Source organism: Prionailurus viverrinus, chromosome D1 (assembly GCF_022837055.1).
Source record: "Prionailurus viverrinus isolate Anna chromosome D1, UM_Priviv_1.0, whole genome shotgun sequence".
Classification (NCBI taxonomy): Eukaryota; Metazoa; Chordata; class Mammalia; order Carnivora; family Felidae; genus Prionailurus; species Prionailurus viverrinus.
This window is the reverse complement of record NC_062570.1, coordinates 73,760,516-73,787,975: the sequence shown is the minus strand read 5'-3', so window position 1 is coordinate 73,787,975 and position 27,460 is coordinate 73,760,516. Positions and strand designations below refer to the sequence as shown.

Here is a 27,460-nt window from a genome sequence, read left to right as displayed (position 1 = left end):
GGGAGAGGGAGAATCCCAAGCAAGCCCACACTGTCAAAGCAGAGCCTGAGATGGGGCTCAATCCCAAGAATTGTGAGATCATGACGTGAGCCAAGATCAAGAGTCAGATGCCGGGGCACCTGAGTAGCTCAGTCAGTTAAGCATTTGACTTTGGCTCAGGTCATGATCTCACAGTTTGTGAGTTAGAGCCCCACGTGGGGCTCTGTGCTGACAGCTCAGAGCCTGGAGCCTGCTTCGGATTCTATATCTCCCTCTCTCCCTGACTCTCCCTGACTTGTTCTCTCTCTCTCTGTCTCTCTCTCTCTCAAAAATAAATAAAATGTAAAAAAAAAAAAAAAAAAGAGTCAGATACCTAACCAACTGAGCCACCCAGGTGCCCCCAAAGCACCCATTTTTGAGCCAGGTTATTTCTCCCAATTAGGGGAGCAAGCAACACCTCAACACTCTCCTCCCCAACTCTTTTCCATCAGGGCCTGACCAGCAGAAGAATTTGATTTGATTTCTCCACTTCCAGTGGAAAAGGTGATGCTTCTCTCCACACCACTGGGCTCACTTTTTTTTTAAACAAAACTTCTCTAGGCTCTGTCCTTTGCCCAAGCCCCAGATCACCCACATCATTAAATGAGTATCTTCTCAAGGATGCACGGACTATCCAGAAAGCTTAAAATTAAATATATTCACCATTTTAAGTTTTTAATACATTCATGTTAGCTAAAAATAGATTTTGACTATGTGGGTCATGAGGGGAGTACTTCAGCAATGTTTCCTTCAAGCACGTAAATGTTAGGTAGTGGCTGTGTGTTTCTGTCTCTCTCATCCCTAACTCTCTCTCCCTCCTCTCCTCCCTCCTGTTCTGGTCTCTGCTTGCCTGAATGGAGAGGTCTTTCATCGCCCAAGCACCAGGGAGAAGGGTCTTCCTCCCTCCTCCCTGACAGAATCATAGCCGTAGGCATGACCCACACTTACTTCCATTTATGTGTAGAGATTCACCCGTGCACAAGGAAGTCAGCCATACACATTAAATACAGGCACATGCTCGGGGCGCCTGGGTGGCTCAGTCCGTTAAGCGTCCGACTTCAGCTCAGGTCACGATCTCGTGGTCCGTGAGTTCGAGCCCCGCATCGGGCTCTGGGCTGATGGCTCAGAGCCTGGAGCCTGCTTCTGATTCTGTGTCTCCCTCTCTCTCTGCCCCTCCCCCGTTCATGCTCTGTCTCTCTCTGTCTCAAAAATAAATAAAAAACGTTAAAAAAATTAAAATATATATATATAGGCACATGCTCAAGCAGCCAAGTCTCAATAAGGACTGTGCGCTTGCTCTACAGACGCCACTGCCAGAGAAGTCCCCACGCACCACCTTGCAACCCTTTCCAACTGGATAACTTCCAATGCCCTTTTTTGCCTTCCTTGTTTACCCCACCCCCACCCCCAACTCACCCATTTCTCAGCAGGATGCTCCAAGTAGGAACTGGGCTCTGCTACCCAATTTGCTGGGGGTCCTGGGGCAAATGAGTTTTCCTCTCTGCCTTCTCACTTGAGTAATGACAAATATACCACCTGCCTTAAAGTGAGATGACAATCAAGCCAGATAATGCAGTAAAGGGCTGGGGCCCTTGTTCCGGCCCATTTAAGTTTTAGGTAGGAAATCAATTACTAAAAATCAGTAAGCATTGCAGCATTATTTACAATAGCAAAGACATGGAAACAACCTAAGTGTCCATCGATGTATGAATAAAGAAAATGTGGTACACACACACACACTCACACAATGGAATATCATTCAGCCATAAAAAGAAGGAAATCCTACCCTTTGTGACAACCTGGATGAAACTTGAGGGCTTCATGCTAAGTTAAATAAGTCCGAGAAAGACAAGTACTATATGATCTCACATGAGGAATCTGAAAAAGCTGAACTCGGGGTGCCTGGCTGTTAAGCTTGCTGCTTCGGCTGAGGTCATGATCTCAGGGCAGTCCGTGAGTTCAAGCCCCACATTGGGCTCTGTGCTGATAGCTCAGAGCCTAGAGCCTGCTTTGGATTCTAGGCCTCCCTCTTTCTCTGCCCCTCCCCTGCTCGTGCGCCTTCTCTCTCTCTCTCTCCCCAAAATAAATAAATATTTAGAAATTATTTTAAAATTAAAAAAATTAAAAAGCTGAACTCATAGAAAAAGAGAACACATTGGTGGTTACCCGAGGTAGGGGATGGGGTGTGACAGGTGGAGGAAGTGTGTAAAGGTGGTCGAAAGGTAAAAACTGTCCACTATAAGAAAAATTAGTTTTGCTTAGGGAATGTAATATATAGCATAATGACTACAGTTAACAATACTCTATTGTATATTTGAAAGTCTCTAAAAGAGTAGGTCCTAAAAATTCTCATACAAGGAAAATATTGTATGTAAGGTGATGGATGTTAACTATAACTATATAACAATATATACATAGTTGTACCTTATTTTGTACATCCTAAACATACACAATGTTATATGTTAGTTATACTCAAAAAAAACGGGGTAGGGGAGAAAGGGGGAAGACATCTTGGGATTTGGGGCAAGAAGCCCTCAGCTGGTCTGAAAATGGAAAAGCTTGCCATGAGGTCTAGTGTGTGCCAGGCTTTCTCACCTTCATGATCCACGAGGGAGGGATTATTCCTCCTGTCTTATAGTTGAGTGTCCGGAAGGTAGACTTGCCTAAGCTCACAAGTCTGGTCAGGGGTGGAGCTGGGACCTGAACTTCCCCTCTGTTCAGTGGACAGGAGATGAGATGCCTCGAAAGTGAGGAGGAAGCTGAGACCAAGACAGTTTGTCCAGTGGCACCCACCTCACCTGGCCTCAGCCCCAGCTCTGGCAGGCCCTCCAGGCCCAGGCAGCTGAGGCCTGCTGTGCCTGCCAGAGGGCACCTGTCAGGGGCCAGGCTGTGCCAGAGAGAGGCATCCTTTTTGGTGGAGCCCAGATGGAGATTCTGCTGCAGTGTGGCCTCGGGTGAGGACAGAAGCAGGCCGGCACACCTCATGGGACCCCTGTGATCATTCCCATTGGTCACTAATAGAAGTTGTCTCCAAAACAAATCACTGCAGAGTCATTTGTGTGCCCGCTTCACCCACAGAAAGAGGCCCCAGTCAGCAGGGCCCCTGGCACTCAAGTCCTCCCATCTGGAGGCAAAATGTGCAGATGGGCAGGTTTCACAGAGAAAAGGCAAAATGTGCAGATGGGCAGGTTTCCCCAAAGGTCTGTTCTTTGGTGCCCACACTCCCTCCTCAGGAGATAAAGTCTCAGGAGCAGAAGAATCCTCAGCAGCCCCAGCATCCCTTTGGGAAGTGGTTAACAGCACAGTCTTTGAAGTCAAGCATGACTGGATTTGAATCCTTTCTCTACCAATTCCCAGCTGTGTGATCTTGGGAAAAGGGCTTAACTCCTCTGACCCTCAGTTCTCTGCTAACAGTAACTACTAGGCAGTTATTCTGTGATGTAAAACAGGTAAAGTGTGTGACATGCACTAAGCACACCCAACAGATGTTGGTGAAGCAAAAAGGAGATAATCTTATTCTCTCTCTCTGTGCCGCTCTCCACCATCTGTCCAGAAAGGCAGCAGGTTTGAGGATGGTCAGCAGCTCAGGAAGGGAAATGAGGCATGCTTGAGAAACCCTGAGTGCGTACACAGGCTGAAAGCAAATGCTGAAATGCTCTGGAAAAAAAATGAGGCGTGTGTTTTTTCAGAAAGTCTGTGTGGAAGAAAGGAAGAGGAGATATAAGATATACACAAGGGAGAAGACCTTTGGGGGTAGAGAAATGGTGGAATTTTACTAAATTTCTTCTGGGAGGTATGAGAATCATGTCTTTCCACCTCCCCTGGAGAGTTTAGTAAAGCCTCCACGTCTAAGCCATGCGATGGGGAGCTGGATATTTGGGGGGATGCAGTGAGAGAATTAATGTGACCTCAAGGGGCCTCAAGGATATAGAGCAACCAGGCCACGAATGGAGTTGCCCCTCTGGGTTATATTATTATAGTGAGCATGATCCTGGACCGAAACTTCAGTGGGCAAGAACAAAAATGTTACTGAATTTCTACTTCAAGCCCCCACTCCAGCAGGCAGGTAGTTAACATGGGGCTTTCTTGACATTTCTTCCCACCTCCCTGCCTGGTTCTGTGGTGCCAAGAGACTTGGGGAGGCTCCATCTTGTTTCTGTAGCAAACATCCATGTAAGTACTGCTGAGGGTCCCCTGCATCCTTCAGGCTGGTGGCTGTGCCCTGGGGCAAGGGAAACTTTCTTCAAAATAGTCCTGGTATGGATTTTCTAGCACAATCTACACACAGCCTTTCCCTTGCTGGGTAGCTTTCCCCCCTACCCTGTCCTGCCCAGTATACACACATACACAGCAGGCAGGCAAAGAGGCTGGGCACAGGTTCCCGTTCTCAAGAGCTCCCTCCCCTCCCCTCCTCTTGACAATGGGGCAGGATGGAGGTGAAAGGGGAAATGACTTTTCCCCGTCCAGGTTCCAGCCCTGACATTTTGTCTATAATTCAATTCTCTCTTTTAGTGATTTTACAGTCTTCTAAGTTTCCCTGCAGACACAGGCTTTGAACACACCAATTGTCTGCTTTCTGCTCTATCTCAGCTTCACAGCCACCTGCCTGAAGGGGGGTGGGGTATGGAGGGGAGGGTGATGATATCTTCTCTACAGATACCCCTATTTTATTCTTACTTGTTGCATAGTATGGATGATAGCATAATTTTTGTTTTTGTTTGTTTTTAACCAGCTCACTGTGGATTGGGATTATTGAAATGGTTAATTTCTTGAAATATCCCCCCATTCTATTATGTCACCATTATTAACCTGATGACCCCCACTGCCATGGTCACTGACACACCTGGTCAGCCAGATAGAGACAAGGAACTAAAGCCTGAACAACATCAGGGCTGGAAGGGACCTTTCTGAAGGTGTGCACCAACCCTTTCCTGGCACAAAGGAGGGGAGGGGCCCTGCCTGCGGTCACACTTACCCAGTACACCAGTGGGCACAAGAATCCAGGTTTCTGAAATCCATCCCAGGTTTTCCATTTTGCCAGAAGGAAGGCTGAGAATTCTCAAAGGGGAATACCCTTGCTGGTAGCAAGCTTTTGGTGCCTGCCCTTCTTCTAGTCCTCCTCCCCCCATTCAGAAGCCTGCTACCTTGTTGGAAGTGGGAAAGCAGGAGACCCAGTGCCTCCTCATAGAGACATGTGTAGCTCTGTGTCTCCTTCTGTTGTAGAAATAAATGGTTTCATGTCACACAGGCTGTTCTACATATATGCCTGGGACATCTTTCCATGTCAGAATATATATCCCTACTTTAGTCTCTGGACTGTCTCAGTATTCCACAGTATGGATAATACTATGTTTTTCGTTTGGTTTGTTTTAACCAGCCCTCTATTGATGACCATTTTAATTGTTTCCAAAATTATAATACATACTACAGAAGTCCTTCCATGCCTCCTTGTGCACCTGACTTTTGGAAAGTTACTTTCCAAAGTAACTCTAGCACCTACTTGGTGGGCAGTGCGATGAGCATCCTCTCCATACAGCTAGGTGTAGGAAGGTGGGAATTTGGTCACAGTCGCACAGCAGGCTTGTGCTAGAGACGGCAACCGTGGCGCCCTCTTCAGTCCCCAGACCCAACACCTGTAGTCCCAGCTGATGATCCCTTAAGTCCTTTACACTTGGGTCCAGCTTGGATTGAACTTGGCCTTCTGTTTATTTCAAATGGCCGGGAAGACCAAAGTGTGTGGGTTGTGCCAAGCACTGCATGCTGAATGTCAAGGAAGAGAAAGACTACTGGATAACCTTCACTGACTGAAGGAGTCCCATGGGTGGGCCCCTAGAAGATGAAGTAGGCTGGACTATCTTCCTGATCTACAAAGCATATTTATGCCCATGATCTCATTTTACTCCTCTGGAGTCTGTATTATTATCTTCTTCATTTAGAAAGGAAAAAAATGATGCACAGAATAATAACTTGTCCAACATCACACAAACGAGTAGTAGCAGAGCCAGGACTGGGGACTTGTTCTTTAAAAATTCATATATTATCAGCGCTAAAAGGAAAAATAGCGTTCCTGAAAGTGTGAAAAACTGAAATTGCAACTACAAAAATAAAATGGCGACTTTCAAATAGAAAGTTTGAAGAAAAAAAAAAAAACTTGGAACAACAACAAAAAAGCTTTGAAAAAAAAATCTTGTTAGGTGACCGTGGGCACATCATCTCATCTCTCTGAACCTTCGTTGTCCTGTTTTCACAGAAAGAGAATGGTAGTAACAATAATACTAAGCACGGGAATGGGAGCTAATATATACTTCACTCTGCTCTAATGCAACAGTCGTTTCCAAGTCTGAGCTTCCCCTGCAGACTTGCATTCAAACACACATATTTAATATGGCTATAATAATATAATAAATCTTATAATCCTATGATAACACACGATTTTGTCTCCTAGTTTTTCACGTGACGTCATAAGTTTTTCCCACAGCCTCAAGCAATCCCCTTTTCAGTGGCTATTATCCCCTGGATTAATTAATTCCTGCTGCTGGTGCCAGAAAATTTACTGCCACCAAGTTTTCACTATTTTGGCGGATACTGGAGGAAACCTCTTTCGGCTTCAGAGAGGTTCCAGAAAGTCAGAGACTGAGGCTTTTGGACCCTAAGCTCCTGCCCTCCCCAGGCTGTTCACCCAACCCCACCGGCCCTCTGCCAGGGTGCCTGCTCCTGCCCTCACCTCTTCCAGAGCCTGAGGCAGAGCTGAGGCCTTGCCTGACAGCATCCTATAAAGACTCAAAGCAGCAGCCTCAGAGCAGGCGCAGAGAAGCTTCTAGGGAAAAGGCCTGGAAAGAGCTTCCCTTGGTGTCCCCCACCCCCTCCTGAGAACTGTGTATTTATGCTCCATACCTCTAACTCAGAGAATTCTTTTAAAATTCAACCTAAAACCCCATTTTCCCTTCTTTCTTCTTACGACATAAACTTTTTTTTTGGTCAGGGACCTGTGGGAATTTCTCCAGAAGTGTGGGAATGCATTGCATTGTCTTTTCAATTCCCCCAGGTCCTTTAACTCATCAAGCCTGTTGGTACCAGGTTAAGAATACATCCCAGTTGGAGGGGGCTGGGGGAGGCATTCTCTCTTTCCACCCGTCCTGGCTGCCTCCCACTGTTTTCACTGGGCTTAATTTCATAAGTGCCCCTTTTTCAGTCTTGAGCAGGTACCCATTCACCTGACAGTCACTGGAATGTTCTAATGTATTAGAGGCATGCCTGACAGAGATGGGTGGGGGGCGAAAGAAGGGATCTGAGGAGCTGCGCTCAAGTTATGGTTCCTTAACTTTTTGGCAGTGAGACCTTAGCTCAATCATGTAACCTCCCTGAGCCTCTACTGCCTCATCAGGAAAATAGGAAAAATTATAACCTGTACTTAGCCAGAGTGTTGAGAGATCTCGTTTGCGAAAGCGCTGGATACACTGTGAAGCACCTAGGAGCGCACGGCACCTGGAACCACTTTTGAAAAATATTTGAAGTGTTCCCCAAATCTTCCCTGCTTTTCTTATCTTTGTGGGGTGAGGGCTTGCTCCACTCTGCCCCCACCAGGACCCTCTGATCTAACGACACCCACCCTCGCCAAGCCCAGGTGAACCCACATCTCAGCCCAGGGGCAGTGAGCTCGCCCTTCAGGCCCGAAAGCACGCACTCAGCACCCACTCGGATCTTCCTCCTTTGTGCACCCCGCATCCCTCCCACCTAGATTCGAGCGTGCCCACCCACCCAGCCTGCTTCCCCCCTCTCCTGCAGCGCACGCGTGGAGCGGGGCACTCAAAGCGTCCCCGGTACATCTGGGCGCGCAGGCCACCACAGCTGGAACGCCCGGCCGCTCAGGCGCCTGGCCGCCCCCCGGCCCCGCAGGTAGTGCCGCGAGGCGGGGTGGGGGGGGAGCGGGAGCGCCGGCGGGGCGGGGCCCGCGGGGGTGGGGCGGGGGCCTGACTGCCGGGTCGGACCGCCGAGCCGCGAGGGACAGAGGCGCGGGAGGCGCGTGGAGCCAGCCACAGCCGGAGCCGGTGCCGGAGCCGGAGCCGGAGCCGGAGACCCAGACCGCGCCCGCGCCCGCGCCGCCATGCCCTTGGCCTTCTGCGGCAGCGAGAACCACTCGGCCGCCTACCGGGTGGACCAGGGCGTCCTCAACAACGGTTGCTTCGTGGACGCGCTCAACGTGGTGCCTCACGTCTTCCTGCTCTTCATCACTTTCCCCATCCTCTTCATCGGTGAGCGCGCGGGGAGCGGCGGAGGAGGGGAGGGTATAGGCGGGGAGGGAGGAGGAGGAGGAGGAGGCGCCGCCGCGCACCACACCGCTCCCTTTCCCCCCTCGGGCCCCGCGCCCGACCGGCAGTCGCCTCCCTCCCGGGGTCCCCTGCTCTGTGTTGTATCCCGCGGTCCCCGCACTCGCCGGCCCTGCCATCCCCTCCCTCCCTGAGGTGCACCAAACACAGGACGCTCGTGACTCAGGGGACCCCCAAGTTTTCCACCGCAGAGCCGAAGCTGAAATGGAGAACAGGAAAAGCAGTGTGGGCGCTGGAATGTTTGGGAGGGGTTCGGGCTGTACCCCCAGTAGTACAGTGTAGGGAGACAGGGCACCCCTCCCCCGAGGTACTCTCTCGGTCAGCCGAGGCTGGGCCCAGGGAGAAAGGCAGCCTGGCCTCGGGAGCCGGAATGGAGGCCCTGTGAGCCCCTGTGTGTTTTGGGGCTGCGCCAGACAGTGATCAATAGCCTCTGCAGGTCCCTGGGGGTCCCACGCTCCTTGGGGGAGAAGAGGCAGGAGCTAGGGACTTGGGTCCTCTCGTCTGCTACTCCATCTGGACCAGCGTCACCGCTTGAAAGCCCTCTGCAAAGTTGAGCACCACCGTTAGGACCATCCTGCGTGCCTTTTCACTGTGGTCCTCTTTGTCTCTCTTCAGAACCTTGAATTTTCCAAGCTGGCTAGAGCTTTGTCAACTTACAGGGTGTTCCCCATCCCCCCACCCCCCCACCCCCTGCATCTGCAAAACTTGTTAATTCACTCTAATGTTTTTAAAGGGCAAATTTTAAAATTCATATACAGCTTTTGGGAAGAAAGGAAAGATTGTCACAAAATTAAGAAAGGAAGGATGTGGCAGAGGCAGAGTTGCTAGTTATTGACAACTAGAAATAAGGAAGAAGCATATGTTCTCAAACAAATGGCTTATTTACATGATAATTTGTCATACAAGAGGTTAGTATATAAAATGAGTACCTGCATAGGAGGGCCTGCATGGGTCCAGGCTTCACGCTTGGACACTTAGGTCACAGGTACCAGACTTGGGCATTCTCATGCACAGGTGTACAGATGGTTACACTCCCCACTGTGGGCTCAATACCCAAGCACTCACCGGGGGTTCATGCACCCTCTTCCTGGTGAGCCAGGCTTCCCACCTCTCCATGGCTCTCCTTGCAGGATGGGGCAGTCAAAGCTCCAAGGTACATATCCACCACAGCACATGGCTCCACTTCCCTGGGCACAATCTGCGCTGGATCCTGACCTTCATGCTGCTCTTCGTCCTGGTGTGTGAAATCGCAGAGGGCATCCTGTCTGATGGGTGAGTACTCAGGAGAGTGGATCTGTCCTGAGGTGCTTCCCAGAAGGCCCGAGGAGACCCCAGCTCACCTGTATTCCATGAGACAGTAGCATTTGCTAATAAATCCAGCAACCATTTATCCAACATGTCCTGTTGGCTCTCTGTGCCAGATGCTGGACACAAGTGAGACCCAGGCCCTGGCCGCAGGGTAGAGGGAACATGGATCTGCATGCCAAGACCTGGAGAAATAATCCTAGAGCCTATTAGAATGCCCCAACGCCTGTGGAAGATGCCCTGCCTCTTCTTCAAGCTGCTAGAATTCCCTTCTTGGGAAGAATAAAAATCACTCTTGCTTAAGACTTTCCCTTGGTTCCCAGTTGTTTCCAGGTGCTCAGCCTAGTATCTGGGGTTCTTGCAGTCAGCACCCCCCACCGTCTCTAACTTCATTCCCAAGGCCTCCCCTCACCCACCTTTCCTCTGGGCCTCACAGAACACTACTTACCCCTGTCACAGCACAGATCATACCATATTTTAAGTTTCTGTCTATTTGCAAAACTGTCTCCTCCTGAGTGAGAAAGTCTTCAGAGTTGGGTTTTATCCATCTTTATAGTCACAGCACAAGGCATGTGACAAAGCCGCATAGATATTTATTGACTCCTTAAGAGAAGAAATGAAATAATGGTACAAGTAAGAACTCTGGGAGGAGAGAGGAAGGCAGGACTGGGCAAGCTTCGTGACTGAGGGGCTCCTGAGCTGAGTCTGGAGGTATGACAAGGTCTGACAGCAGAGGAGTTCCGGAGAGGGAGGGCCGGTGAGTCAGGAGGGAGGGGGAATAAAGGCACTGAAAGGGAAGCAGGTTGGGGTGAGAGTAGTGCTTGGGGGCTGGAGCATGAAACACAAGCAGGGGAGTGATGGATGCTGGGGCTTGGAAATCAGGGTGGGGGCCTCTCCAGGAGGGCTTGGAATGCTAGGCTGTGTCTGGGTTGGGTTTTGTCAGCAGTTTGGAACAGAAGAGACACATGGTCGGCACAGCATTTCGGGGTGAGGACCCTGGGAGGTGTCCAGGGCAGCCTGGAGGCAGGGAGAGGCTGGAGGTAGAAACAGCACCTAGGAGGTGATTACAGTAGTCTAGGTGAGAGATGACAGTGCCAGAAATGGTGTGTCAGCAGCGGGGGTGCAGAAGGAGGAGATGAAGCAGCCATCTCATGGAGGAAGGCTGAGCGACTGCCTGGGTGAGGGGGTGGTGGAGGGTGGAGGGCATGTGGCTAAAATATCAGAAGTCCAACCACTCTGAGCTGGAATCAGACCATGCCCAGATTCCACTCCTGCCAGCCAGCAGCAGGGGGATGGGATCCCCCAGCCCATACACACTACCTCACTGTCCCACCCCCAGTGTCCCTGCATGCTGGCTCCAGCAGAAGTCTCTGGGACAACTGCTTGCCTTGGGGCTCCTCCCGGTTGTCAGAGTCCCCCAGATGAGCAAGAAGACTGGAATGCTTGCTGCCACATAACTAGCAGGTGACAAGTCCACCTCCCATCCCCCATCCAGGTACCCCTTCCAAAGCAGCACAAATGTTCAAAAGGGGAAGGATGCTTTGTGAGCCCCCGGCCAGAAATTCTCACTAGGTTATAATCAGTGTAGTGGCAGAGAGGAAAACACCCTGCCTGTGGAGGAGGTAGACCTGGGTCATTGGCTGGTGCTTCTGCTGCATATCAGCTACAGGACTTCAGAGCAGTCACTCAGCCTTTCTGGGCCTCACTTTCTCTACCTGTGAAATGATCATAATAATCCCTGCCTTGCCTGCTTCACAGGGCCATGGAGGATGAAATTAGAGTACAGACAGGGTGCAGAAATGGAGTAGCAGAGCACTGGGCAGATAGTACATCTCCCAGAATGAGGGAGACCAGAATGAACCAGGTCAGGGACTCCCTCCTGCCGGCTGCCAGCAGCCCCTCCTGTGTGGGGCTGCATCTGTATCCCCTATCTCCCCAGCTCAGTGCAAACTTCCATTTCCTCCCCAGGAGGCAGGCTGGCTCCTGAACTGGACACTTGCCACCTGGTCTTTGCTGGCCTCCATCTGTGGGCCCATACCCCTGGGCAGGCAAGCATGAAGAAAGGACATAGAAAGGGAGCAGACAAGAGGAGAGGCCACAGATCCTGCCCTGTGGGACCCCCAGTCCACCCTGGCCTGGGTTTGCAGACCTACCTGGGAGTCTAGGGGCAGGGGGCAGTGGAGGCTAGTTAAAGCAGTAGTCTTCAAACCCTGGCTTAGTTTAGGGTAAGCACATTTAGTGATTAATTAAGGCATCTTAAACCTATAGGGCTTCCTCTCTTCCTTTGGGTTTTGTTTTTGTGTGGAGCTCTGAATTTAGAACACCAAAAGCAGTACAAGTCAGGGAGGAAATACTTTTTTTAGCAATATAACTAGAATGTTTTCCTAGATCACGATACACTGGAAAAAACCCATATATAAAAAACTTTTACCTAATTTCTAACCTAATTCAGTGTATATTATTCAGGAAAGCAGCCAAAGTCTGTTTTGTTCAGTTATGTCATGAAATATTTATTTCAGTTATGGTTAATCTTCATCTTATTTACTTATATCAAATGTTTATCATTTCTACCTCCTATTGCAAAAATGAATTTATTTAAACTTATGATATAACATTTAACTTAAAAATGTGTGGAGTATAAGTTTTTTCAAAAACTTATTTCAAGGAGTACAAAGGCAGGAGTTTTGAAGACCCCTGAACAGGGTGTTGGCTGCTCCCAGTGACCCCATTAGTGACTGCCCTGTGCCTCCTGTATAAGTCTTTTGCTGAGAATATCCACTAACTAAGGTTTAAAAAGTATCAACATTTATGGTCAAATTTATTAAGAAATCTGGAGGCCACCTCTCTAGTTGGTTTGGTGACTTAGTGATGTCATCAGAGACCCAGCCTTTTCCCATCTTTCTACTTTATCCTCTGTGTGTCTACTGAATCTTTCCCCATGGTCACAAGATGGCTGCCAAGCTCCGGATATCACTTAGGAAGGCAAGGGCACGGGTGCCTGGGTGGCTCAGTCGGTTGAGCGGCTGACTTCAGCTCAGGTCATGATCTTGCAATCTGAGTTTGAGCCCAGCGACAGGCTCTGTGCTGACAGCTCAGAGCCTGGAGCCTGCTTCAGATTCTGTGTCTCGCTCTCTCTCTGCCCCTCCCCTGCACGTGCTCTGTCTCTCTCTGTCTCAAAAATAAATAAAACATTTTAAAAAATTAAGAAAAAAAAAAAGGAAGGCAAAGGCAAAGGGGACATGCTCTCATATGTCTCTTCCTTATGCATGATATCTTCCTCTGCAGACTTTCCTTTGCATCTCATTGGCCAGCATTGGGTTATATGGCCACCCTTAGACCAATCACTGGCAAAGGGGTGTGGAATTGCATGGCTGCTTGAACCAATCACCATCCATTCCCTAGGGCTGGGCCCACGGCTGCTAGAACAAACTTGTGGTTCTTTTAGCAAAGCAGGAGGAGAACATGTTATTTGATAAACAGCCCATAGTGCCTCTACACCCTATACACTAGTCTTACCAGACTACTTAGGGCCCCCTCATGGCTCTCCTCATGTCCTCCCTCCTTCTCTGTTGAACTCTAGTTCCCCCTTCAAAGTCCAGCCTGGTGCCACCTCCTCTGTGAAGTTCTCCTTGGTTGTCCACCTACTCTTGCGCTCTCAACCTTCAGTCCATCTGCAATATCACTTCCCTAGACTGCCTAGTCAGGAGGTTAGCTCCAAGCATGGTTGCCCTCTCCCCACGGTCAGCTTCTTGAGGGCAGGGATGCTTGGCATGCTGGGCAGAAGGAGCAAAGCAAGCAAGAGCAGCACCGAGGCGGGAAGTTGGAGGGGGCCTTCTGGGAATGGAGGGGGGGGGGGTCTCAAAATGGCCTCAGCAGAAATAACGGGCTGAGGAGTGCTGAAAAAGTGGCTTGAGGCCATGTCACCTGGACCTTTGGTGCCAGGCTGAGCAGTGTGGGTTTTGCTTTCTGTAGGACGGAGCTGTGGAAGGGCACAGTTAGGCCAATTAAGTAATGAGCTTCCTCACCAGTCATGGGGAAGCCTGAAATCTGAGAGAGCTCTGGCTCCCTACAGGTCTTGTCACCAGACCAGAGTCCACCCACCACAGAGACCTCCGTGAGTTACAGTGGGGAGGGGATGAGCTGGTATTGGCCTCCATCACCATCCCAAGGGAAGAAACCAAAACTGTGACCTCTTAGCCTCTCTATGCCTCAACTGTAAAATGAGACTAAGGGTACAGACTTCGTGGGATTTCCCGAAGATTAAATGAGTTCATATACATCACGTGCTTAGAACAGTGCCTGGCACAGGGTAAATGCTCAATAAATGTTGACTATCAGTGTTGTCATTGCACCACCTGGGGCTGGGTCCAATGCTGATTTATGCTGTTCATGCTAAGTGGGGCTGTCACTAACAGGTGTACGGGTCCCTGTACTGCCCAAGGGACCCCAGGGACAGGAAGCCAGCTGTGTTCACTCCCAGAGAAGTGGTTCCAGGCTGAAGACTCTCCAGCTGTGACTGCCAAAGCTGGCTTCCCCATGGCAGGTTCTATAAGCACGAACCCAGGGAGAGAAGGTCATGAGTTCCAAAGCCTGGATACTGAGCCCTCATAGTCTCATTGTGTGGACTCGGGGGCCCCTAACTAAAGAGCATGTTTGGGATCTGTGTAGGCTGGGCAGAGCTGTCAGTATAAGAGGTGGAGCTGTGTGTATGATCCAGAGGCCCTACTGTGTGCTGAATCCGAAGCGTAAAGCCTGGGCTGCTCTATTGGCCCATCTACCTCCAATCTCTCTCTCTTTCTCCCTCTCCCCCATCCCAGGGTGACTGAATCCCGCCATCTCCACCTGTACATGCCAGCCGGGATGGCATTCATGGCTGCTGTCACCTCCGTGGTCTACTATCACAACATCGAGACCTCCAACTTCCCCAAGCTGCTGATAGGTAGGGGAGAGGGAGGGGAGGGGAGAGGGATGGTTACCTCCATTCATTCCTTCAGATAACGTTTTCTGAACACTGACTATGTGCCAGGCATTGTTCTAGGTGCTAGAGGTTCAGAAGTGGAGCTGAAACAATCCCTGCCTTCTGGTGTGGGTAAAGACAGACAGGCAAAGAGAGTGAATAAGCAAATAGGGAGGAATGATGCTGTGAAGAAAAGAAAGCTGAGCAAGTCTTTGAGTGTGATGGCTGTATTGCTGTCTATATAGGGTGGTCAGGAAAGATCTCTGATGAGAGTAAGCGTGCGGGTATTTAGGGGAAGAAATTTTCCGTGGTTTGGAATAGCAAGTGCAAAGGCCTTCTGGTAGGAACAAACTGGCAAATAGTCCAGTGTAGGCGAAGCCAAAAGAGGAAGAGAAAGAATGGCAAGAGAGGAACAGAGAAGACACCTAGGCTTTGGGTCTGAGCACCTGGGCAAGTGATGGTGTTAATAACTGACATGGCAAAGGAGCAGGGGCTGGGGTTTGGGGAGCTGGGGCGGGGTTGGGACATGTTGAGTTTGAAGCAGCCAACCCATGTGTCAAATGAGCAGTTGCATAAATGAGCCGGGCACTTGAGGGAGGTCAGGACTGGAGATGTATACGTTCAGAGGTCACAGGCTTACAGGTGGCATCTAAAGCTTGAGTGTGGATGAGGTTACCTGGAGAGAGAAGACACAGAGCCCAGGACCCCAGAGTTAGAGCCTGCAGTTTGTGAACATTTAGAAAGATCCAAGAAGGAGTGCTTACTTAGACCTTCTGACACTATGTGGCTGGGGTCCCGGGGAATAACTATTGATGTTTGTTGAGCATGTACTGCGTGCCAGGCTTACATGCATTATTTCACTTGATTTCCACAATCTCCATATGGGTATCATTGCTATCTATTCTACAGATGTGGACACTGAACTCAGAGAGGTTACAAACAATGACAGCGAACATTCATTTAACACTTGCTATGTGTCAGATATGTCCTAAACATTTTACATATATTAACTCATTTGATCCTTATAACAACACTAAGAGGTAGGTACTATTATTATCTCCCCTTTACACAACAGGAAATTGAGACTCAGAGCTTAAGTGATTTTACTAGTCTGCCCTACCAGTCAAGGGGCAGAACCAGGTCTAGATCCCAGGAGTCTGGCACCCAAGGAGGCTCTTAACTGCTTCTGAGACTGTGTGTCTAAGGCTAATCAAACCACTTGGGCCAAAGGTATAAATCTGGAGGTCTACCTCTGTGTTTGGCTCAGTCTGCATGTCGAAGGTCAGGGCTGTACCTCTGACTGTTAGGCTGTGGTCAGACTGTGTGTCATTAAGTCAGGCTATGATTTTTAGGAGTCACAACATCTAATTGGCATCTGGAGTCTGGAACACTCTGTGCCAAGCCAGAGACAGCACAGTGTCATGAGGGGGCAGAGGGTATTTTCCCATGTAGGGTGGGAGCTGGACTCTGTCAGGATCATCCAGGTTAACCCCCTACCCAGGTGACCCCATAAGAGTGTGGTCGGGAGACTAGGGGGCACAAGTTGAGAGAGAGAGATGTTAAGTACAGACTTCAGAGATCCTCCCTCTTCTGAAGATTCAGAAGCATCTCCTCATGCAGAGAACCCCTCATTAACCCCAGTGCCTGATGGACCGTTGCCCCCAGAAACATCCTGTCTGGTCATTTGCTGAGTTTATTTTCTCACTCTCCGGAAAACATGTAATGTTCTTTCCTTAAAGCACAAATTACCACCTATCGATGGACCATTCTTTCTCCAAAGAACAAGGACTAACTCCCTCCACTCCCTTTTGGTAGAGCTTTGCTCTGCGGAGCCAGAAATTCTAGAACAGGGAAAAGAAGAGAGGAGTACCCAATGCCTGAGCTGCAGGCATTGAGGACAGTGGGTATTGGGGAGCAGCTGGCCCTCTGAGAAGACTCCTGTCTGGTCACAGGTCTGGAATCCTGCAGAAAGATGAACCCACAAAATGACCTTGGTCCTGAGGCACCAGATGAGATCAAGGAAATGTTCTATGAAAAAGTCACATTTGAGCTGAGAACTGAAGGATAGGTAGGAACTACCTGGGAGAAGGGAGAGGAGACCATTGCAGGCAGAGAGAACAGCATGTCTTGAGACAGGAGAAGCACGTTAGGAAATCTGGAAGAAAACCAGTGACTGGAATGCAGAAAGCAAAGAGAGCTGAACTTTGAAGGCTGGAGTGGCAGGTGGGAACCATACCAGGCAGGTATGCCTATCCTAATGCCCTCACCCAAGGATAGATGGCATTTGTCCCTCTCTGGGAAGGTTCACCATCTTGGCCTAGTTCCCAGCCCAGACTCAGGCTGGGGCAGACCCCAGGCATTAGCCTTTATCCCATGGCATTGAGGATTAGGGTGTGTGAGGGGTGTGTGTGTGTGTGTGTGTGTGTGTGTGTGTGTGTGTGTGTGTAACTTATACATGAAATTTATTACTTTAACCACTTTTAAATGCACAGTTTGTGACATTAAGTACATTGACATTTGTGCAGCCATCATCATCCATCCATCGAACCATCCATCTCCAAAACTTTTCATCTTCCCAGACTGAAACTCTGTATCCATGAAACAGTAACTCCATATTCTCCTCTCTCCCCTGTCCCCTCATCCTCTCAAAACCACCATTCTACTTTCTATCTTTACAAACATGACTACTCTAGGTACCTTGTATAAGTGGAAGCATACACTGTTTTGTCCTTTTGTGACTGGCTCGCTTAACTTAGCATAATATCCTCAAGGTTCACCCATGTTGTAGCATGTAGCAGGTAGCATTCTGACGAATGTTCTTTCTTTTTAAAACTGAATAACATTCCATTGTATGGATATAATGCATTTCGCTTATCCATTCATCCGTCAATGGACACTTGGGTTTCTTCCACCTTTTAGTTACTGTGAATAATGCTGTTAGGAACATGGGTGCATTGAGATCATATTTGATCACATACATTGCTTTACAGAGGCAATTCTGGAAGTGGGCAAGAGGGAAAGAGGAGAAACCATGAGAAAGCCCTCCAGGTAGTGCAGGGGACATATGATGGTGGCCACCGAGGAGATATGATGGTGACCCAGGTGGCCCAGATATTTAAAAGTAAAGTAGACATGGGGCGCCTGCGTGGCTTCGTCGGTTAAGCGTCCGACTTCGGCTCAGGTCATGATCTCACGGTCTGTGAGTTCGAGCCCCGCGTCGGGCTCTGTGCTGACAGCTCAGAGCCTGGAGCCTGTTTCAGATTTTGTGTCTCCCTCTCTCTCTGCTCCTCCCCTGTTCATGCTCTGTCTCTCTCTGTCTCAAAAATAAATTAAAAAACGTTAAAAAAAATAAAAATAAAAAAAGTAAAGTAGACAGAACTTGGTAATAGGTGGGGTGTGGAAAGGGACAGGGAAGATGCTGGGGTAATGAGAATTCAGAACCTAAAACTTGCCCGCAGCCCCCCTGTCACCACTGTCCTTTTCTGCTTTTCTCTCAGTCAAGCCCTAAGCTTTGGCTGAGGGCTGCGACATCCAGCACTGTGGAAATAACCCTTGGGCTTAGTCCTGGATCCACCACTAACTCCCTGTGTGACCTTGGACACGAACTCAGACTCCATGAGCCTCAGTTTCTGTATCTGGACAGGAATTGTAAGTCCCTGTCTAAGTCACAGGATTTTTATGAAGAGCAAATCAGACCACATCTGTTAAGACCCATGTGAGGCATATTTTCAAGTCTTGACTCCCAAAAGTGACCTTCATGAAGGGCCAAAGAGGTTCTGATGCTCAAGTCCTGTTTGGGGAGTGTAGGTGTGGGGGCAGGGTGATGGCCTCCAGCTGTGGGATCCCTGTGACCTCGTCACCAGACCAAGGTGAGGGGTTTATCATCCCAGTCCTGTCAAGAGGCGGGTAGCACGCAGAAAGCAGACACTTCTGCCCCCTATCCTAATGCCCTCACCCAGGGACCTGAGATAGATGGCATTTGTCCCTCTCTGGGAAAGTTCACCATCTTGGGCTAGTTCCCAGCCCAGACTCAGGCTGGGGCAGACCCCAACTTTTGTCTCTAAGAGATGCCCTGGCATTTGTGTGACCAGGCTCATCTAGGGATGGAGGGCAGCTTGAAGGTGTCTCCTTCTCTGTGACCCCACTAGAGAGGAGCTCTAGGGAATGTAGGCTGACCTTATCTGCATAGGACTCTAGGGAGTGAGGGGGAAGGAGCTGCCTACGCTAAAGCAAGCATCTCCTAAAGGGGGGCTTATTATTGTTCCTTCCTCTGGTTGCCAGCTGACAGTGGTTTATTGGCAGGTGGTGGCGGTGAGAATTTAGAGATTAGAATCTACTGATAGCTTCTGATGATTATGGTCCCAGGTCTGAAATCTGGAGATAATAAAAATATTAACAGCTGATGTCCAAAGAGCACCACCCGCTGTGTACCAGGCCCACTGTGCTAGATGCTCACAGCAACCTTTGAGGAAGTGCTGTTATCATCCCCATTTTTATGGGTGAAGAAACAGAGGCCTGGATGGGTTAAATGATTTACCCAAAGTCACATAACTATTAAATTACAGGATCTGAGCCCAAATATATCTGGCTGCAAGGCCCTGTTCTAACCACCGTACACACTGCCTCACAGAACTGTGACTTCCTTTTTCTCATCCCCCAGTCCCCCAGGCTCCATGAGGAGCATCATCATGCTGTATGTAGTGGGCTCTATCCTGGGGACACTCAAGCTTGCAGTGAGCTCGGGCAGGTCACAACCTCTTTAGGGCTCCTTTATAGAGGAGGACAGCTCTTAAATGAAAGAGTGGGTCGAAGGATCTTTAAGATTTTCCAGGCTTAGAAATTCCACAAGCAAACCACTATAGGACGGAGGCTCCAGGCATGGGCTCTGCATCAGGCTGGGCCAGTTCCACCTCCCGACTGAGCAGTTACTTAACCTTTCTGAGCCTTAATTCCTTTGTCTGTTAAATCAGGGGTGATGGCACTTTTCCCCTCACAAGGTTGTTGTAAGGAATAAGTGAGATAATACTTAAAGTGCTTCCTTGGCATGGCGCCTACAACTTAGTTAACTTCAAGACATAATTTTCCTATTTTTCTTATTAATTACTGTAAAGGGAAATTTGGCTGACCAGCTTGACTTACAAAATTAAAAAAAAAAATTTTAGTGTTTATTTTTTTATTTTTGAAAGAGAGAGAGAGAGAGAAAGAGAGCGAGCAGGGGAGGGGCAGAGAGAGAAGGAGACACAGAATCTGAAGCAGGCTCTAGGCTCCGAGCTGTCAGCACAGAGCCTGACGTGGGGCTCGAACCCACAAACCGTGAGATCATGACCTGAAGCGAAGCCGGATGCTTAACCGACTGAGCCACCCAGGCGCCCTTTGACTTACAAGATTATTAATGTTTTGAACATACCTATCATGAATGTTTTAATGTATGTATACCATCTGAAAATTACACACATATATTCACACACACAGCCTTTTCCTCAGAAATGTGCTCTCACACCCATAACAGTGGCTTGTTCACACAGATACGTCCTCCCTGACATACTTCTTTTCTCTCCTTCTCTCCCACACACTTGCACACCCATGACTGCACACACATGCAAATCCACACACACACATGTCCTCTCCCCTGCAGCCCTGCTAGTCTACTGGACCCTGGCCTTCATCACCAAGACGATCAAGTTCGTCAAGTTCTATGACCACGCCATCGGCTTCTCACAGCTGCGCTTCTGCCTTACGGGGCTGTTGGTGATCCTCTACGGGATGCTGCTCCTGGTGGAGGTCAATGTCATCAGAGTGAGGGTAAGCAGACCACTCCTGAGCCACCCCAGCACCCATCTCAGGACACACCTTAGCCAGGGCAGGGCTTCTGATGTGGGCCTTCCCCTGGATGTGGGCCCCCACCCTGCTTCTTAGCCAAGCCCTAGAAGCAGTCAGCCTCCTTTACCCACCCCCAAAGGAGAGTTGAGGCTGGTGGGGGAGTTTTGAGAGGAACATTCCATCTGATCCCACTGCCCTCTACCTGAGGATCCCAGAGGGAATGGAAGTGATAGGATGTGTTAGCCAAGGTTGAAGGATTCTGAGTTTAATCCCATAGAAGAGGGAAAAGAGCTTCAAGTACTGGCTTCCCCCGAGCTCTGTTGTTGTTTCTGTTATTTTGGGGGAAGGGAGTTAATGTATTCGTCATAGTTTCACATATACCTGAATGAGTAAATGTGGCTGCATACATGTCTTTGGTCTTGTTTTGTTATCATTTTTGCTTATTCCCTTTACCTCTTTCCTCTCTTCCTACTCTATGCTCCCCGGACCTTCCCCCCCTCCCCAAGTAACCCAGATAACAACCTAATATGTGCACTTCCATTCTTGGTTTTTATTAGTATAATATCATATACTTGTATCTACTTAAGGTTCTTTTTTCTCAACACATGTAAGAGTAAGGTTTTTCCTCTCAATATTCATTTTATAAAAATAGGATCATATTATACACAGTTTTCTGCATCTTGCTTTTCTCACCCAGCAGATATCTCTTAGGACTCCCTCCAAGTCTGCTATGGCTAATTTAGTTTTCTTAATGGCTGCATAATATTCCATCATGTGGATGAGCAATAATTTATTCAGCCATTACCCTATTGATGGGCATTCACTGTGTTGCCAAGTTTCTGTCTTCACAAATAATGGTGTATTCAACATGCTTCTATCTTTATGTATTGCTGTTTTTATTTCTTTGGGATAGAGTCCAAGGAGTGGAGTTGCTAGTTCAAAGAGTCTGTGTATTTTAAATTTTAATCAATGTTGCAGATTGCCTTCCAGAAAGACTATAATCTACTAGCAATGAATACGACAACCGTCTCCCTTCCTCCAACAAGCAATGGGCCAGCCCCATTTGGGTGATAAGTGTGAAGTGCTCCTTGCATTTGCATTTCTCTGATACCCCTGTTTAGTTGGTGATTTACAGGGTACAAAGGCCGACCTCACTCCCTGCCTCAACTGACCCTCACAGCACCCCTGGGATGCAAGTACCACCCACATTTTAGACTTTCTAAAAAGGAAACTTTTTAGAGGAGACTTGTCCAAAAACACCTTGCTAGTAAGTGGAAGAGGCAGGTCTGCAGGGCTCCATGTCCTGCAAACCCGACATGAAACATGGTAATGTCCTCAGATCTGTGGGGAAGATGGCATACGGGAGATTTCTGTTCTTTCTCAGTCCGGCTTAGATCCAACCCAACCCAGCCAAGGGGGTACAGAGCAGACCTCAATGAAGAGTTATAAGCCAGGAGGCCCTGGCACTGATGGCCAGGATGTGTGGAGGGACCCATTTCCTGGGAATAGGCAAGAGATGGCCTCCTATGTTAGAGGTCAAGGGTGGGGTGTCACAACCCCAGATCTTTACTGGGGCAAAGTGGAGGGTGGTGAGAAGTTGTACTTACCTATCCCCTGTGACCCATGTGCCCCACAGAGATATATCTTCTTCAAGTCGCCAAGGGAGGTAAAGCCCCCTGAGGACCTACAGGACTTGGGGGTGCGCTTCCTGCAGCCCTTCGTGAATTTGCTATCCAAAGGCACCTACTGGTGGATGAATGCTTTCATCAAGACTGCCCACAAGAAGCCCATTGATCTCCGAGCCATTGGGAAGCTGCCCATTGCCATGAGGGCCCTCACCAACTACCAGCGGCTCTGTGAGGCTTTCGACACCCAGGCGGTCAGTGGGGGCCCTGCCTCACCATCTGTCCCCCTCCCTCTAATTTACAGTCACAGATGGGGACCTCAGAAGGCATCAGGTCAAACCCCTGGTAGGCCCTATGGAGGGGAAGAGGCTTGCCCTGAGTGACACAGTGAACCAGGGACAAGTCCAGAACTAAAGATTCATAGGACTGTCACAGCTAGAATGGCCCTTACACCCTTGTTGTCCACATGGGGGAAACTGAGGTCCTGAGAAGGGATGTGACCCCGCTGCATTCCCTCATGTCCTATGTTCTTCCTTCTGGAGTTCAGTGACTTATAAAGGTGGGAACGTTCACCCATATTAAAGCAGAGATTTAGTGGCCTGACACTTGCACAAATTCTGTAAGTTGAGCCAAGTAGCGGTCTCCCTCTATCACTACCATGGAAACGGAGGCTCTGAGAAAGGCGCAGAACTGGCCCACAGCTGGTAGGTGGCAGAGCCGGTGTCCCAACTCCCAGTCCAGTGTTCCTTTGCTGCCTCTGCCCTAGCATAGGGAGGAGGGGTGGACACTGAGGCAGATGCAATGCAGGTGGTGACGAATGAGTGTGCCACGTGCTGTGCTCATCACATGGTCCCTGACCGGCTGTGTGACCTTGATCAATCATCTGGCCTCAGTTTCCCCATCTGAACTGTGTTGGTGTTGGGAGGGCCCACCTCACCATGCACTTGATGGTTCAGTGATTTCTTCCTGGAGTTCACCTGTCTGCAGAAAAGTTTCCCCAGGCAGCAGGAACCAGGGACTTCCTGGGAGGCCAGATTCTGCCATTCTGACCAGGCCATCGGTCTCTCTCTCGGCAGCAGAAGGACTCGCAGAGCACACAGGGTGCCCGGGCCATCTGGCAGGCACTCTGCCGTGCCTTTGGGAGACGCCTGGTCCTCAGCAGCACTTTCCGTATACTGGCTGACCTGCTGGGCTTCGCCGGGCCGCTGTGCATCTTCGGGATTGTGGACCACCTTGGGAAGGAAAACCGCGTCTTCCAGCCCAAGGTAGGCCATCCCAGGGGTAGAGCAGGGCATCCTTTGGAAGATTTTCCCTTGTACATGAGAACGTGCAAGGGGCCAATGTGTGTGCACTTTGACTGCACTGGGTCAGCTCCTCACACACGCACAAAGCCCTTGGCAATATCTCCCTCTAGAAGATGCTCTGCATCTGGTTAACAGAAATGCCAGGGGGCAAGCTTGTGCCCCAGGAAGATTTATGATGCCCTTGCCATCTCTTCACCTTGCCATCATTGCCATAATTCCTCTCCCAGTTATTACTCATTCAGAAAGTTGTAGGAAGTACATTTTTTCACTCAGTGTCTAGGGCTTCTGTGATTTGTTGGATATGTTGGCTTAAGTTTACATCATCCTAATGGACTCTAAATAACTTCACAATCTGTCTTCTTCAGTTCTGTATATCCTGGCATTCAAGGCTCTACAGGGACATCTTGGAGGTTGCTGCTGGGGGTGACAAGAGGGAAACCTCCATGAGTTTCTCACCCCCGCCCCCAATTCCAGATTTCACTCAAAGCTGACCCAGTTTTATGAATATGTGGGCCTTTCCCATCAAAAATTCTTTTTACAAAAGGATTCCATGTCTTTTTTTTTTTTTAACGTTTATTTTTGAGACAGAGAGAGACAGAGCATGAACGGGGGAGGGTCAGAGAGAGGGAGACACAGAATCTGAAACAGGCTTCAGGCTCTGAGCTGTCAGTACAGAGCCCGACGCGGTGCTCGAGCTCACAGACTGCGAGATCATGACCTGAGCCAAAGTCGGCCGCTTAACCGACTGAGCCACCCAGGCGCCCCAAGGATTTCATGTCTTAAAAGTACTTGAAACTCATTGGATTAGACAATATCCAATGGCCTTTGCAGCTTTAAAGATGCTACAGACTGAAATCCATTGGACGAAAGAAGCGGGAAATCTTTGTGGGGGTTGATTTTCCCTGCTAGGACAATGGCATCCCCTCTGGGGATGAGGGTGGGGTACTTTATTCCTTTATCTGTTTCCTTGCTGCCACTTAGGTTTAGATGGCCACAAAATGGAAAACTTTTCACGTGTAACAAGACTCAGAGTTTTATTTTCCCAGCAGGAATATCATTGTAAACTTTTAGCCACAAACAGACAGTCCGAAAATGGTGCTGAGAATTGCTAATTAGGGACCTTAATGATTTATGACATTCCCTTGTGTAACACTATTCATCTCCTTGGCTCTAAGATCGCAGAGAGCATTTAATCCTCTGGAGGTTTATATTAAGTTTTTTAAGAGATATAATTAATCAGCTGAGCACTTCTGATCAGCAGTATGAGACACTCCAAATCTGTTTGTCTGATTTATTCAGCAAATATTTATTGAACCCTACTCTGTGCCAGGCCTGGTTTGGGCTGTGGGAATCCAGAGGCAATGGTTATGATGAGGACCATTCACAATACTGACAACCACGTCCTGACCACTTAACGCATGCACGGCTGCTTGTGGGAATTATGCATGTGTTGTCACATCTCATGCCTAACACAACCTTTCAGGGTAAATTTTTTTTTTTTTTTTTGGTAACAGCTTTATTGAGATATCATTCACATACCATATAACTTACGAAGTAGGTATTTTTATCCCCATTTTCAGATGAGGGACTTGAGGTGTGGAGAGGTTAGGTAACTTTCTTTAGTGTTTCTCGGTTACTTAGCGACAGAGTTGGAATCTGAACCCAAGTCTCTTTCACTCCATAGTATATATCCCCTACTATGAGGGGGTGTATACAGGGAACTGTAGGAAGAGGGAGTGACTAACTCAGCCAGTAGTCATGGATAGCTTCATAAAGGAGCTAGTATTTGAATGGGGCCTTGACATATGAGTATGAGTTGGCCAGGCTAAGATGGGCAGATTTCTAGTTCAACACGAATGTAAGGACTCTTCTTGCTTATTTCGACCTTGATGGCTTTTGAGCCTCTGAGGTATACTTGGCCCCAAAAGAGAGAGGAAGGGCCATCTCCTCTTGTCTAGAAGAGTGTTACCTTCAGTTCTAGTCTGACCATAGATGACTCCAGAATACTCTACATTGATAACCCTGTAGCAACAGGGCCTGTTGTTACTATTGGGGGGGGGGGGGGCGTGTCACAGGCCAGAGCCCTTGTCAGCTTGTCCACATTGTTGTCTTCTTCCTGTGTTTCCCAAAGCTCTGGTGGGCTTCTGCTGGTGAGAGAGCTCTGAGGCAGGATGTGCCAGAGAGGTAGTGAGAACAGCACTTAGAATTTTAGCTCATCTGAACGTTAGCTTTGTGGTCTCTTTTCTCTTTATTTGTATACCAGCCCTGGGATTTACCGCCCTCTCGTTGGAATGCTCTTGTCCTGAGCATTCCCTGTCAGTACATAAATCCCTGAGACAGATGGCTCTGCCTCAGTGGCTGCAGGCCTTATCAGATTTAATATTTGTTCCCTGCAGCCCAAATACAATCAGCAAATTACAGACACTGAAACAAGAGGTGAAAGTAAATATAGTCTCCAGTGTCAGCAGCAAAGAATCCTCAACCGTGTGGTTGCCTGGGATATGGCTTAATTCTCATTTGGGCTTCTGGACCCAGAAAATGGGGCAGAGGGGTCATTTATTGAGGTCATTCGGTTCATCCCCCTGCCTCCCAATGGCTCTAACTCAGAGAGACAGGTGCTGTTCTGGTCTTTATGAACCTACAAGGACAGAAGCTCTCTAGCTACGTGTGCCAGCATTTAACAACCCTCTCTGTGAGAAAGCCCTTCTTTCCACTCAGCCTCGATCCACGCTGCTGTAGTCTGCACAGCCGGACACGACTGTTTACATCATTGTCAGTGGCTGCCCTGTCCTCCCTTCCCTTTCCGGGACACTCACAGTTGGCAGGAATCACACTGCCCTTGGCATCTGCGAGGACAAACATTATCTCTTCTTTAATTCCACACTCCTGCCCCATCTGCCACACCCCGGGGAAAGCTGGGACCCTGGCTGGGAGCAGCCCATGACCTCCCCCTCTACTGCCTCCTCTCCCACCTAATCCCCACCCACAATCTGTCACCTGCTGTGGATGCCACTGATCTGGCTGCAGGGCAAGGGAACTGGATTCATAATGAACTGCCAGCATCTGAAACCTGCCAGTGCTGCCCTAGGCCATTAGTTGAGCAGAGAAAGAACAGTCTGGGTTTGATCTGAGGGCCAAAGCTTCAAACAGCCTCTAACCTCAGAGGGGAAATGTGTGTAAGTTTGTGAGTGTATGTGTGTTTCTGAATGAGTTCTCCTGGAAACTGTTTATGATTCTGTATGTATGTCCTTCTATTTGTCCTGTGTCTCTTGGTTTATCTCTTTCCATGTGTGTCTGTGTCCCTATTTGAGTACACGTATTTGTAGCTATTGTTGTGGGTGACTGTGTAAATTTATATGCATTTCTGTGACTTTGTGATGTCAGTGCGTGGGCTGGTCTCTTCATGGCAATGCCCATGCAGCTGCTCTGGCCTGGCAGGACTCCCTTCCTCTCACTAACCCCTCTCAGCCACCAAGACTCAGCTCAGATGTCACCTCCTCCAGGAAGACTTCCTCTAATAGGGTTAGATTCCCCTCCTCTGTGCTCCCATAACATCCGGGGCTTGCACCATCAAAAACCCCTTGTCTCTTTCCCAACTTGACCCTGAGTCCCCTATGACAAGAACTGCATTATCTGACCTCTGGGTGCCCAACACCCAGCTCTATGCCTGACATTCAGGAGGCACAGGAGAAATGATTCTTCAGGGAATCATATAGAAGTTGCCACATATTGAGTGCTTATGCTTACTAGATATTTTTAGCTGCATTGTTACATTAAATTCTCACAACAACTCTCTGAGTAGAAACCCTTAATGGCTTCATTTTACAGTGAGGAAACTGAGGCTCAGAGAGTTTGAAGAACTTACATAAAGACACAGTGGCTAATATATAATGATCTAGGACTCAAACTCAGATGTGGCTAACCTCTAAATCCAGGCTCTAAATCACCATAACTGGTTATAGATGGATGGTTGGGTACACTGGTCCATGAGTGTTCAAAGATAGTTGTCACTGTTTTCACCCAGGGTCTTCCAGGGCTGGGACCTATGGGCAATGCATCTTCTGGTTCCCGCCAAAATAAGAAGCAAAAGCCCATGTGATCCCT

At 48.8% G+C, this 27,460-nt stretch overlaps 1 protein-coding gene across 5 annotated transcripts in view; it reads left to right on the top strand.

The window, feature by feature from the left end:
• Positions 1-8,122: 8,122 nt before the first annotated feature.
• ABCC8 (ATP binding cassette subfamily C member 8) overlaps positions 8,123-27,460 on the top strand; it is a 77,465-nt gene continuing 58,127 nt past the window's right edge. For 3 of the 5 annotated variants that reach the window (XM_047878373.1, XM_047878371.1, XM_047878369.1), the window contains exons 1-6: positions 8,123-8,270; positions 9,476-9,617; positions 14,468-14,589; positions 20,243-20,409; positions 22,064-22,306; positions 23,129-23,317. In XM_047878373.1, coding sequence (XP_047734329.1) covers positions 8,123-8,270; positions 9,476-9,617; positions 14,468-14,589; positions 20,243-20,409; positions 22,064-22,306; positions 23,129-23,317 — 1,011 coding nt within the window. The remainder of the gene's footprint in view (positions 8,271-9,475; positions 9,618-14,467; positions 14,590-20,242; positions 20,410-22,063; positions 22,307-23,128; positions 23,318-27,460) is intronic. The other 2 variants (XM_047878372.1, XM_047878370.1) reach the window with 1 other exon arrangement.